Source organism: Pseudophryne corroboree, chromosome 12, assembly GCF_028390025.1.
Source record: "Pseudophryne corroboree isolate aPseCor3 chromosome 12, aPseCor3.hap2, whole genome shotgun sequence".
NCBI lineage: Eukaryota > Metazoa > Chordata > Amphibia > Anura > Myobatrachidae > Pseudophryne > Pseudophryne corroboree.
Window position 1 is genome coordinate 138,010,723 of NC_086455.1, and position 12,888 is coordinate 138,023,610.

At 47.6% G+C, this 12,888-nt stretch overlaps 1 protein-coding gene across 1 annotated transcript in view; it reads right to left on the reverse strand.

The window, feature by feature from the left end:
• Positions 1-12,888, reverse strand: part of LOC134980997 (histone-lysine N-methyltransferase SETDB1-like) — a 134,875-nt gene that overhangs the window by 55,394 nt on the left and 66,593 nt on the right. Inside the window, exon 12 of the mRNA XM_063948064.1 lies at positions 477-818. Within this exon, the coding sequence (XP_063804134.1) occupies positions 477-818 (342 nt within the window). The remainder of the gene's footprint in view (positions 1-476; positions 819-12,888) is intronic.

The window sequence follows — 12,888 nt, forward strand, 5'->3', positions numbered from 1 at the left end:
ATCAGAAATGCAGAACCCAGACTCAAAATTCTTGTTGACCGGTGTTATTAATTCTGTCCTATATATATATATATCCCAACCCCAAACATAGCCCTTTTACCCAACTGTAAAATGATAAGAGATAACAGTACTAGATATTAAAAACAATATTTCAAAAAAATTTAATAAAATATTTTCTCCTCTATTTACTGAATCTGATGCACTGACTGGCTACAAAAATAGCAGTGGTTCAATGTAAAAATATATTCCACTACTAGTAAGCCTGGGGACAGTTACCGAAATGTAAGCCATCTCTCTGATTTTATTAAAAGATAACTGAAGAATTTTACATACAGAGAAGTCTGTAAGTGCGAGTTTTATCAGCTTTACAGTTAGCCTCCTTTTCTGGATCTATTACCAATAGTAACAATTTCACTAATCAATGTTTTGAGTCTGGGTAATGCCTATACCACCTGTAATGGACTGCAGAGACTCACCTGTTAGGTTGTGCTACTTGTATAGTTTGGATATTATGATTGGGTTGAATGTTGTGTATTGTTTGAACAGTCTGTATGTTCTGGTTTCCTTGGACAGTTTGTATAGACTGGAACGAATGGTTCTGCTGTTGGACCTGGTTCTGCTGTTGGACATGGTGCACCTGGTTTGGCTGGTGCATCTGGTTTGGCTGGTGCACCTGCTGGTTCGGCTGATTTGGCAGTATAGGTCGTGCACCAGGTGGCTGCTCGCTGGGTACTGGAGAGGTCTGCCCAGAACCAACTGAACCCGGGCGGAATGATGTACTTTTCTTTGCCACTTGCTTCTTGGACTGTGCCTGTGGACTGTCCGAGCAGAAAGAAGGCACAGGTAAGAGACCATTCATAAACTAGTCAAGTAAAATTCAGAATGTTGTCTTCATGTTTTTGAACCTGATCATACATATGAACAATCTATGTGAAACAATGCCGACATGTAACTGGCCAGCACTGCTCTGCAGTTATGGTGTGGTAAGCACCTGGATATTTACCTATATTAATCCTGTAATGTATTCTTACAGTGTGATACAATGTATATTCATTCCATGAAACAGTTACAGTATGTTAATGCAATGACTTATTATCAAGCTGGTCAACGGAGACTTATACCAGATGTGCTGGAATACGGTCCTCAACAAAATACAGTTTTGTAGTTCGGAAATGCTAAAACTGTGGAAGGACATGCTGGGATGTGTAGCTCTGCAGCAGCTGGAGTGCCACACCTTGCCTACCACATACTGTAAACATATCATATTTGGAACCTTCCGCAAATTACTTTAATCCTTGCAGCGCAGCCAATCCTATTTAAAACTCCATAAGAATGCCTATATCATAAGAGAAGACTCGCAATACAAGGCTCCTGTTAATTTATTCTCTGGCGGTGACAGCGGGATTCAAGTAGTTGTGTAAAGGGTCAATAATTCAATAATACTCGATGTATACACACACACGAAAGTCCATTCAGTGTAGACTTTGTTTACAATGTTAATGATTTTATTATGATACATACCAAAATAGTTGTTACTCCTTTTATAAACACAAATTAATTTGTAATCCCCAAAATAAGATTTAACATTCACTTCAGTTTCAGATAAAAGCATACAGGCAGTTCATGATTTTTTTTTTTCCCCCAAAAATGAAATGTATTTAAAATATTGTTATAATGTATCTATAAGGTGCAAAAATAAAAGCATAAAATGAAATAGAATAGTCTTAATAGTCACTCCGTAACACATTTCACAGAGGGGTCTGCTTCGTCTGTCATAAACGGCTTCTGTTAGGTATTTCAGCCCTGTGTAACCAAATCTGACACTTAAGCCACACTACTGCAGTCATCATCCAAAGTGATTTATCATAGGACACAAATCGATATCTGATCATTCCCAAACAACTAGAGAACTAAAACCGGCAGTCTTCTTGGGCCCATAAATGTTCAGATTTGACACCCGATTAGGTTTAAAATACCTTAATTGGTTGTCAAACTCCTTGTATATATTGGCACCTTAAAGTTCTACCAACATGTCAAAATTGCCTCAATGCTACAGTAAGTCAAATTTCTATATACTTTGCATATCTTCCAGATGTTTCCTATCCCACTGAATCCTTTTCCTTCAACCACCAGCTCATTATGCCAGTGAATTAAAAAAAAGAAAGAAAAAAAAGCTAATATATAGAAACGGACAAATTATTTTCCAAAATATGACTGAGCAGGCCTAAAGCATTTGTGCGTGTGCTTTAAATGTTTGTTGACTCCTATCCAACTGTTGCTCGCCTCTAATCTGGAATTTCACAGAAAAATATATAGGGATATCAACTAGACCGAGCCCCCAACAGCTCTGGAATATTTCCCATGAGACACTGCTAGCATCAGGCGTCTTTTTTGACAAAAACGCATCTTAATTGTAATGCAATGTGACTAGGACGCACCAGGACACTGTGCCGAGAAATGGGATATGCCAGTGTTCTCCCCATGCTCTAAATTACGGGCTGTCCGCCCGACAAGCATCCACTTAGCGCTCCACGGCCAGGACCCCCCCCGACACCCGGTAGCACTTACCGCCATTGTGTCTGTCACCATGGCTCGCCCCACAGCCCCAGTAATGTGTGTCCCCTGTCATTCGCCCGACACCCTCTCCAAAGTTAACATGTTTCCGGAGGAGAGGAATGCTGGACGGAGTTCCGGATGTGACTGAAGACGATGTCACATCCGGAGCTCCGTCCAGCATCTCTCTCCGCCGGAAACATGTTAACTTTGGAGAGGGTGCCAGGCAAACGACAGCACTAAGCGCTCCATCCAGCATCCGGGGACGTGTACACTGTGACGTTGACGAAGGGCAGAGATCCCTCCCTTTACTTAAAAGAAAGAGGCGTGCTGTCTGGGCGGGAACAGACGGCTGAGCATATTGAAGAGAGTAGACATCCAGCGTCCGCTCTCCGTTCCTCATCACTGTGCTATATAAAAACAATTTTGTGGAACTAGCAAGTGGGGGCAAAGACCTGAAGTATCTGAGAGCTGTTTGTGGCGGCAGCCTGTGTTCTAAAAAGCTGTTTAAAAAACAATTGAGCCAGCAAGTGGAGGCAAAGAGCTCTGCTGTAAATATCTGAGAGCTGTTTGTGGGGACAGTCAGTGTTCTGAAAAGCTGTTTAAAAAAAAAAAAACAATTGTGCCAGCAAGTGTGGCCAGTATCTGAAAGCGGATTGAATGAAAATTAATTGTGGTGCCAGCAAGTGTGGACAGTACTTGGGAGCTCTTTGAAAAACAAATTGTGGTACCAACACCAAGTGAGGACAGTATTTGGGAGCTGTTAAAAAAAAAATACATGTGTGTCTAGTCACCTGGTTCCCATAATGAGTAAAAATTTTAAATCGGAAAACAAAAATTGTAAATTTCAAAAAAGAAAATATGAACACAACAGCAGAAGAGATTTCCAACAAGGACACTGCAGACGAGGCCGGTCCGTCTTCTGAATCAGTCTGTTTCACATCAAAAATGATTCTCTAAACATCGCACATCTGGAGTAAACAGTGACTGGTTTAAAACATTTCAGTGGTTGTTAGTAAAAGATAATGGAATGATGTGTTCCACTTCTATACAATATGGAAAGAGAGCAGCCGCAAATAAGTGACTTGGGTGACTATTCCTTGCAAAAGACTCTGAAAAGAAAGTTTAACTGACCATGAGAAAAGTAAATTACACACTGATTTGTGTTCAAATATACTTCAGAAACGTGTTTTTGAAGAATCTAGGATAGGAGAAATTTAACGATCCATTTCAGTTTTGATCAACTTGCAGAGAGATGCTTTTGTGGGAGCTTTAGGAACGATGTATTGGTTGGCAAAATACGAACTACCACATACTACTTCAGCACTGTAAAGGCCCGTATACACTGGCCGATATAGCGGCCGTTCTCTTGAACGGCCGATATATCGCGGGTCCGTCGGCCAGTGTGTATGGCCGATACGTCTGTGAACTCCGTCGATCACAGACGTATCACGTCGGCCCCGCAGCACAGCCGACGGCCAATATATCTACCGATATATTGGCGCGTCGCTGTGTGTGTACGGCGGTCGGCCGACCGCCCATACACATGCTCCGGCGCCCGGCGGTGATTGACAGCTGAACTGGGCGGGCGTGTGTACACGCCCGCCCGGTTCATGACGTCAGTCCCCGACAGATCGGGCAGTGTGTATGCTCAGCACACTGCCCGATCCGTCCATAGATATATCTGCCGATCAACTGATAGGCAAATATCTTTACAGTGTGTACCCACCTTTAGGCTATGGGTTGTACATACTTATCCCATCTTCATACTGGAAAAAAACGCAAATTACACTTTGGGAAGAATAATACAAGAACTGGTGGACGTCTTAGCTTCACAATTAAGATGCAAAACACTTAAACAATTACATTCAGCAAAATATTCAAGTGTTCTGTGTGATGAAACTACAGATCTCTGTTTTGAAGCAGCTTATTATATACATTAAAATAAGATTTTACTTACCGGTAAATCTATTTCTCGTAGTCCGTAGAGGATGCTGGGGGACTCCGTAAGGACCATGGGGAATAGACGGGCTCAGCAGGAGATAGGGCACTTTAAGAAAGACTTTAGGATTCTGGGTGTGCACTGGCTCCTCCCTCTATGCCCCTCCTCCAGACCTCAGTTAGGGAAACAGTGCCCAGAGGAGACGGACAGTACGAGGAAAGGATTTTAGTTATCCTAAGGGCAAGATTCATACCAGCCACACCAATCACACCACAAAACCTGTGATAAACTATCCAGTTAACAGCATGAACAACAACATAGACTCTGTTCGAACCGATGAAACTATATCATAACCCTTATGTAAGCAATAACTATATACAAGTCTTGCAGAAGAAGTCCGCACTTGGGACGGGCGCCCAGCATTCTCTACGGACTACGAGAAAAAGATTTACCGGTAAGTAAAATCTTATTTTCTCTAACGTCCTAGAGGATGCTGGGGACTCCGTAAGGACCATGGGGATTATACCAAAGCTCTGAAACGGGCGGGAGAGTGCGGATGACTCTGCAGCACCGATTGAGCAAACAGGAGGTCCTCCTCAGCCAGGGTATGAAACTTATAGAACTTTGCAAAGGTGTTTGACCCCGACCAAGTAGCTGCTCGGCACAACTGTAATGCTGAGACCCCTCAGGCAGCCGCCCAAGAAGAGCCCACCTTCTTAGTGGAATGGGCCTTAACCGATTTAGGCAATGGTAATCCTGCCGTAGAATGCACCTGCTGAATCGTGTTACAGATCCAGCGAGCAATAGTCTGCTTTGAAGCAGGACGCCAACCTTGTTGGCCGCATACAGAACAAACAGAGCTTCAGTCTTCCTGATCCTAGCTGTTCTGGACACATAAATCTTCAAAGCCCTGACCACATCCAGGGACTCTGAATCCCCCAAGTCCCGCGTAGCCACAGGCACGACAATAGGTTGGTTCATATGAAAAGATGAGACCACCTTTGGCAGAAATTGAGGATGAGTCCTCAATTCTGCCCTATCCACATGAAAAACCAGGTAGGGGCTTTTAAACGACAAAGACGCCAATTCCGAAACACGCCTTGCAGAAGCCAAGGCCAATAACATAACCACTTTCCAAGTGAGATATTTCAATTCCACCGTCTTGAGTGGTTCAAACCAAGGTGACTTGAGGAAACTTAATACCACGTTAAGATCCCAAGGTGCCACCGGAGGTACAAAGGGAGGCTGAATATGCAGTACCCCCTTCACAAATGTCTGTACTTCAGGAAGAGAAGCCAATTCTTTTTGGAAGAAAATGGATAATGCCAAAATTTGGACCTTTATGGACCCTAATTTTAGGCCCAAATTCACTCCCGTTTGCAGGAAGTGAAGCAGACGGCCCAAATGGAACTCCTCCGTAGGAGCAGTTCTGGCCTCACACCAAGACACAGATTTTCGCCATAAACGGTGATAATGTTTCGATGTCACGTCCTTCCTAGCCTTGATCAGGGTAGGAATGACCTCCTCCGGAATACCTTTTTCCGCTAGGATCCGGCATTCAACCGCCATGCCGTCAAACGCAGCCGCGGTAAGTCTTGGAACAGACAGGGCCCCTGCTGCAGCAGATCCTGCCTTAGGGGAAGAGGCCACAGATCTTCTGTAAGCAACTCTTGCAGATCTGGATACCAAGTCCTTCGTGGCCAATCCGGAACAATGAGGATCGTTCCGACTCCTCTTAGCCTTATTATTCTCAACACCTTGGGTATGAGAGGTAGAGGAGGGAACACATAGACCGATCTGAACACCCAAGGTGTCACTAGAGCGTCTACCGCCTGAGGGTCCCTGGACCTGGCGCAATACCGCTTTAGCTTTTTGTTGAGACGGGACACCATCATGTCTATCTGAGGCAGTCCCCACCGACCCACGATCTGTGCGAAGACTTCTGGATGAAGTCCCCACTCTCCCGGATGCAGGTCGTGTCTGCTGAGGAAGTCCGCTTCCCAGTTGTCCACCCCCGGGATGAATACTGCTGATAGGGCGCTTACATGGCCTTCCGCCCAGCGAAGAATCCTGGTCACTTCTGCCATGGCCACTCTGCTCCTTGTGCCGCCTTGGCGGTTTACATGAGCCACTGCCGTGACATTGTCTGACTGAATCAGAACCGGTTTGTCCCGAAGCAATGCCACCGCTTGACGTAGGGCGTTGTATATGGCCCTCAACTCCAGGACGTTGATGTGGAGACCAGTCTCTAGACTTGACCAGAGATCTTGGAAATTTCTTCCCAGTGTGACCGCTCCCCAACCTCGGAGGCTTGCGTCCGTGGTCACCATGACCCAGTCCTGAATTCCGAACCTGCGGCCTCCTAGGAGGTGAGCACTGTGCAGCCACCACAGGAGAGGTACCCTGGCTCTGGGAGACAGGGTGATCCTCTGATGCATTTGTAAATGGGACCCGGACCATTTGTCCAGTAGATCCCATTGAAAGGTCCTCACATGGAACCTGCCGAAGGGGATGGCCTCGTACGATGCCACCATCTTCCACAGGACACGTGTGCAATGATGCACTGAAACCGTTTTTAGCTTTAATAGGTTCCTGACCAGGGCCATGAGCTCCTGAGCCTTTTCCATCGGAAGAAAAACCTTTTTCTGGTCTGTGTCTAGAATCAGACCCAGAAAGGTCAGGCGCGTTGTAGGGACTAGCTGGGACTTCGGTAAATTAAGAATCCAGCCGTGCCCCTGCAACATCCTCACCGACAGCGACACGCTGTCCAGCAACTTCTCCCAAGATCTCGCCTTTATGAGGAGATCGTCCAAGTATGGGATAATTGTGACCCCCTGCTTGCGCAGGAGCACCATCATTTCCGCCATTACCTTGGTGAAAATTCTCGGGGCTGTGGAAAGCCCAAAAGGCAACGTCTGAAATTGGTAATGACAGTCCTGTACTGCAAATCTCAGGAACGCCTGATGAGGAGAGAAAATCGGAACATGAAGGTATGCATCCTTTATGTCCAGGGACACCATCCAATGCCCCCCCTCCAGGCTGGCGATGACCGCTCTGAGCGATTCCATCTTGAACTTGAACTATTTCAAGTACAAGTTCAGGGATTTTAGATTCAAAATGGGCCTGACCGAACCGACCGGTTTCGGGACCACAAACAGGGTTGAGTAATACCCCTTTCCTTGCTGGAGAAGAGGAACTTTGACTGTCACCTGTTGAAGATACAATTTTTGAATTGCAGTCAACACTAACTCCCTCTCTGACGGGGAAGCTGGCAGAGCCGATTTGAAAAAACCGGCGAGGAGGCACGTCTTCGAATTCCAGCCTGTATCCCTGAAAAACAATCTCTATAGCCCAGGGATCCACCTGTGAGTGAACCCAGACCTGGCTAAAAAAATCGAAGACGCGCCCCCCACTTGAGCTGACTCCCCCCGGGAAGCCCCAGCGTCATGCGGTGGACTTTGCAGATGTAGGGGAGGACTTCTGCTCCTGGGAACTAGCTGCATGCAGCTTTTACCCCTTGCCTTTTCCTCTGGCAAGGAAGGACGATACCCGTACCTTCTTGCTTTTATTGGAACGAAAGGACTGCATTTGATAATGAGGTGCCTTTTTAGTATGCTGCGGGGGGACATAAGGTAAGAAATTCGATTTACCGGCCGTAGCAGTAGAGACTAGGTCCGAGAGGCCTTCTCCAAACAACTCCTCCCCCTTGTAAGGCAACAACTCCAAATGCCGCTTTGAGTCGGCATCCCCCGTCCACTGTCGGGTCCACAGGAGTCGCCTAGCAGAAATAGACATAGCATTTATTCTGGAGCTTAGTAAACAAATGTCTCTTTGAGCATCCCTCATATATAAAGCAGCATCTTTGATATGCTCTAGGGTCATTAGAATGGAATCCTTATCTAGGGTTTCAAGTTCCGTAGATAAGGAATCTGTCCATGCTGCGATAGCACTACACACCCAGGCCGATGCCATAGCCGGTCTAACGATAGTACCGGAATGTGTGTAAATGTGCTTCATGGTAACCTCCTGCTTACGATCAGCAGGATCCTTGAGGGAAGCTGTATCCTGAGAAGGCAGTGCCACCTTCTTGGATAAGCGTGTCAGCGCCTTGTCTTCCTTCGGCGAAGATTCCCATCGTATCCTGTCCTTTTGTGGAAAGGGATACACCATAAGAATCCTTTTGGGAACTTTAGTCTCCTATCTGGAGATTCCCAAGCCTTTTCGCACAAGTCGCTTAGTTCAAATGAGGACGGAAAAGTGACCTCAGGCTTTTTCCCTTTATACATGTGTACCCTCGTGTCGGGGACAGGGGGTTCCTCAGTGCTATGCAAAGCCTCTTTAAATGGCCATAATCATGTAACAAATACCTTTCGCCACCTTTGGCTGTAATTTTGCATCCTCATAGTCGACACTAGAGTCAGTCTCTGTGTCGGTATCTGTGTCAGTGATCTGGGATATGGTGCGTTTTTGAGACCCCGAAGGTCCTGGTGCCACAGGGACAGGCATAGTCTGACTACCTGACTGATCCCTAGCTTCAGCCTTGTCTAATCGTTTATGCAGTAAATTTACATTTGCATTCAAGACATTCCACATATCCACCCAGTCCGGTGTCGGCGTTGCAGACGGCGACCTGACCATCATGCACTCCCCTTCCTCCTTAGGTGAGCCTTCCTCGTCAAACATGTCGACACACACGTACCGACACACTTCACACACACAGGGAATCTCTTTTCTGAAGACAGGTTCCCCCTGAGGCCCTTTGGAGAGACAGAGAGAGAGTATGCCAGCACACACCCCAGTGCTATATGTCCCTGGAGAAAAACACAGAATGTTTACCCAGTAGCGCTGCTGTAGTGTATAAACGCCAATAATGTGCCCCCCCTCTACTTTAAAACCCCCTTTCACTGTGTGTCAAGCAGGGGAGAGTCCGGGGAGCTTCCTCTCAGCGGTGCTGTGTAGAGAAAATGGCGCTGGTGAGTGCTGAGGGTGAAGCCCCGCCCCCTCGGCGGCGGGCTTCTATCCTGCTCAAACTTATTAAAAAATGGCGGGGGCTCTTTTATATACATGTACAGTGCCCACCTGTACATGTATATACACTTTTGCCATAGGAGAGGTGTTTTATTGCTGCCCAGGGCGCCCCCCCTGCGCCCTGCACCCTTACAGTGACCGGAGTGTGTGAGGTGTAGCGGAGCAATGACACTGCTGCAGTGCTGTGCGTTACCTCTGTGAAGCACCGAAGGCTTCTGCCGCCTGAGACGTCTTCTGGCTCTGTGAGGAGAACGGCGGCGCGGCTCTGGGGTGAACGCCCAGGACGAACCTGTGTTCATTCCCTCTGGAGCTAATGGTGTCCAGTAGCCAAGGAAGCAGAGCCTAACATTTAAGTAGGTCTGCTCCTCTCTCCTCAGTCCCTCGAAGCAGGGAGCCTGTTGCCAGCAGTGCTCCCTGAAAAAGAGAAAAAATCCTAACAAAAATGCTTTCTAAGCAGGAAACTCAGGAGAGCTCCCTGCAGTACACCCATTCTCCTCTGGGCACAGTCTAAAACTGAGGTCTGGAGGAGGGGCATAGAGGGAGGAGCCAGTGCACACCCATAATCCTAAAGTCTTTCTTAAAGTGCCCTATCTCCTGCGAAGCCCGTCTATTCCCCATGGTCCTTACGGAGTCCCCAGCATCCTCTAGGACGTTAGAGAAATATGTTTGCCAATTTAAAAAAGAGATTACTATTAGTTTTATATGAACATGTAGTAGCACTGATGGCAAAGCTGAAACTATAACAAAATATTTGAACAAGTTGAGAATATAGGGTTGAAAAAATTCTAACTTGGTGGGCTTAGGCTCTGATGGAGCAGCGGTGATGATTGGGAAGCACAAAGGGGTAGCAAAACTATTAAAATATGAAACAGGTGGGGGCGTGGCCACGGCAGCTCAGGAGTAGGAAGCAGGTCCCGGGAGCTCTCTGGATAAAACATCCTTATCTAACATCCTGATACCCTCTGGTGTGCCAGACCGCCCTGTTTCCCTTCCCTGCGCTGCAGGGCACCGGCAGGCGACTTCCCCGCTCCCCCTGAGGTCTGTAAGGCCGCGGCGGCACACTCCCGGATCCGCGGCCTATACCTCCTCCGGATCCCCGGCCTCAATTTTGGCGTCTCCCGGCCGCGCTGTGTCCGGAGCCTTGGAGGCGGCCTGCTGTCACCGCTGGACGCCGCGGAGAGGTGTGGGAACGGCGGCTGGTCCCCCTCTTGATTGTGGGCTGGAATCTGTGGCCCCGAACACCGGAGCACACCCAGCAGCTCCTGGAAGGGGGAAGAGGGCACTGTATGTGGCAGCCATTTCATGAACAGCTGCATGGTCGGCCCCATTGCTCTGGACTGCTGCTCCCGGACATAGAGGAGATATTCTCATTTAAAGGCTGCCTGATCTGCAACTGGTGAGTGACTTTTACCTCCTGGGATCAATTTATACTCTGCCTGCATCTGCTATCTCATTTTACATACTAAAAAGACTGCATCGCTCCTGATCTCCCCTGTATTCTGGGACGCTGCCAGTACCTTCTTTTATATTTGCCTACTACTCAGACGACCAGCGGTGGATGTATTCCTGCTTATTACAATCCTAAAAATTTATTACTACTGTCTCCTTCTATATCTCTGACCTAAGAATATACCGGAGTGTTTGTTACTACCTATTGCCCGCCATGGTTCGGGACGGCCAGCGCGCGGCGGCGGCAGCGAAGCTGGAGAAATTTGTCAGACAACCTAATCCACCTAACATACGGGCCTCGCAGGCCGCTACGCAGGGGGCCTCTCCGTCCCACTCCTACTCCCCATCTGCAACAGCTGCTGAATCCCCTAACACACCATCAGCTCCATCCCTTCAACAAGTGCTGGAGGCAATAGCAGGATCGGAGCAGCGTCTTTCAGATAAGATGGAGAAAGTGCAGTGCGATCTCTCACTGCTTCGGCAGGACGTCCAACGCATACGAGAGAGAGTGGGAGAGGCAGAAACCCGTGTCTCGAATCTGGAGGATATGTGCGGTCCTATGAAACAATCCATTTCCACGGTAACCCAGCAAGTAACATCCCTTCAATCCAAGTTACTAGACATGGAGGGAAGGCTGTGTAGAAATAATGTGCGTTTTGTGGGCCTGCCGGAGAAGGAGGAGGGCTCCCAGCCTGAGGTCTTCCTAGAGTCATGGCTTAAGGAACTGTACGGCGCTGAATCCTTCACGGCACAGTTTACGGTGGAGCGTGCACATCGGATACCATCTCATCCTCTACCTCCTGGCGCCCCTCCACGCACCTTCATCGCCAAATTTCTGCATTATAGGGATCGTGACTCGGTCCTCCGTTTGGGACGCACAAAAGGCCCCCTTGTCAGGAATGGAGTTACCGTGTCTGCTTTTCCTGATTTTGCCGCGGACGTCCAGAAGGATCGAGCCCAGTTTATGCCTATCAAGAGGCGCCTCAGAGACCTGAACCTCTCCTACTCTATGCTGTTTCCTTCCCGTCTCCGGGTGGCAGCGGACGGGGAAACCAAATTCTTCAATTCCCCCAGAGAGGCGGCCCAATGGCTGGACAGATATGCACCGGGAGCGCGCCAGCTAGCCCCAGACTGAGGCCCTGCACAGTTTAATGTTTGGGTGGGAACACCGGAGGCCTCTACCCATTGTCCAGGGAGCCCCCCCTTGGCGTTGGTGGCTCAGGATTTTTTCTTACTCTTGCTCGCTTGATTTGGATAAGGGCTTTGCCTGAAATTAGCCTTTGAGAGTTGGGTTTGATTGTTTGGGATTTAAGTATGCCGAAGTTAGGGGTGGTATACGGGGAGGGAGGGGGAAGTCAACGAACAGCTTGTTGCTGTTCCTTCTGCAAGTTTTTTTCTTTCTATAGTTTGTTATTTTTCTCATGCTTCAATTTGTTTTTGAGTATGTTTTTTTTGTTGTGGGAAGTATGTCTGATGCATTGGACACTGTCGAATAAGTTGCAGGGATTGAGTAATATAGCATTGTTCTTGCCCGTACTAGCGATTTCCAGGAATACTCGCTGGGTTGTTCCTCTAGGTTACTACATAGCATATTACCAGGTCTATGGCTAACTTGAAATTTCTGACATGGAATGTTCGAGGTTTAAATAATAAGATAAAACCTTCCTTAGTTTTGACTACACTTCGGAAATATGGCCCGGATATTGCGTGTCTCTGCGAGACTCACTTGGAAGGGAATAGGTTACTATCACTTAGAAGAGACCCTGGGTGGGCTGGGCCTATCACGCTTCTCACTCCTCTTCCTCCAGGGGAGTGTCAATCCCGATAAGGAAATCGGTCCAATTTGAGTTGGTTTCGGTCAAGACTGATCAGTACGGTCGTTTTGTGTTCCTTGACTGTAGATTAAGTTCTCAACC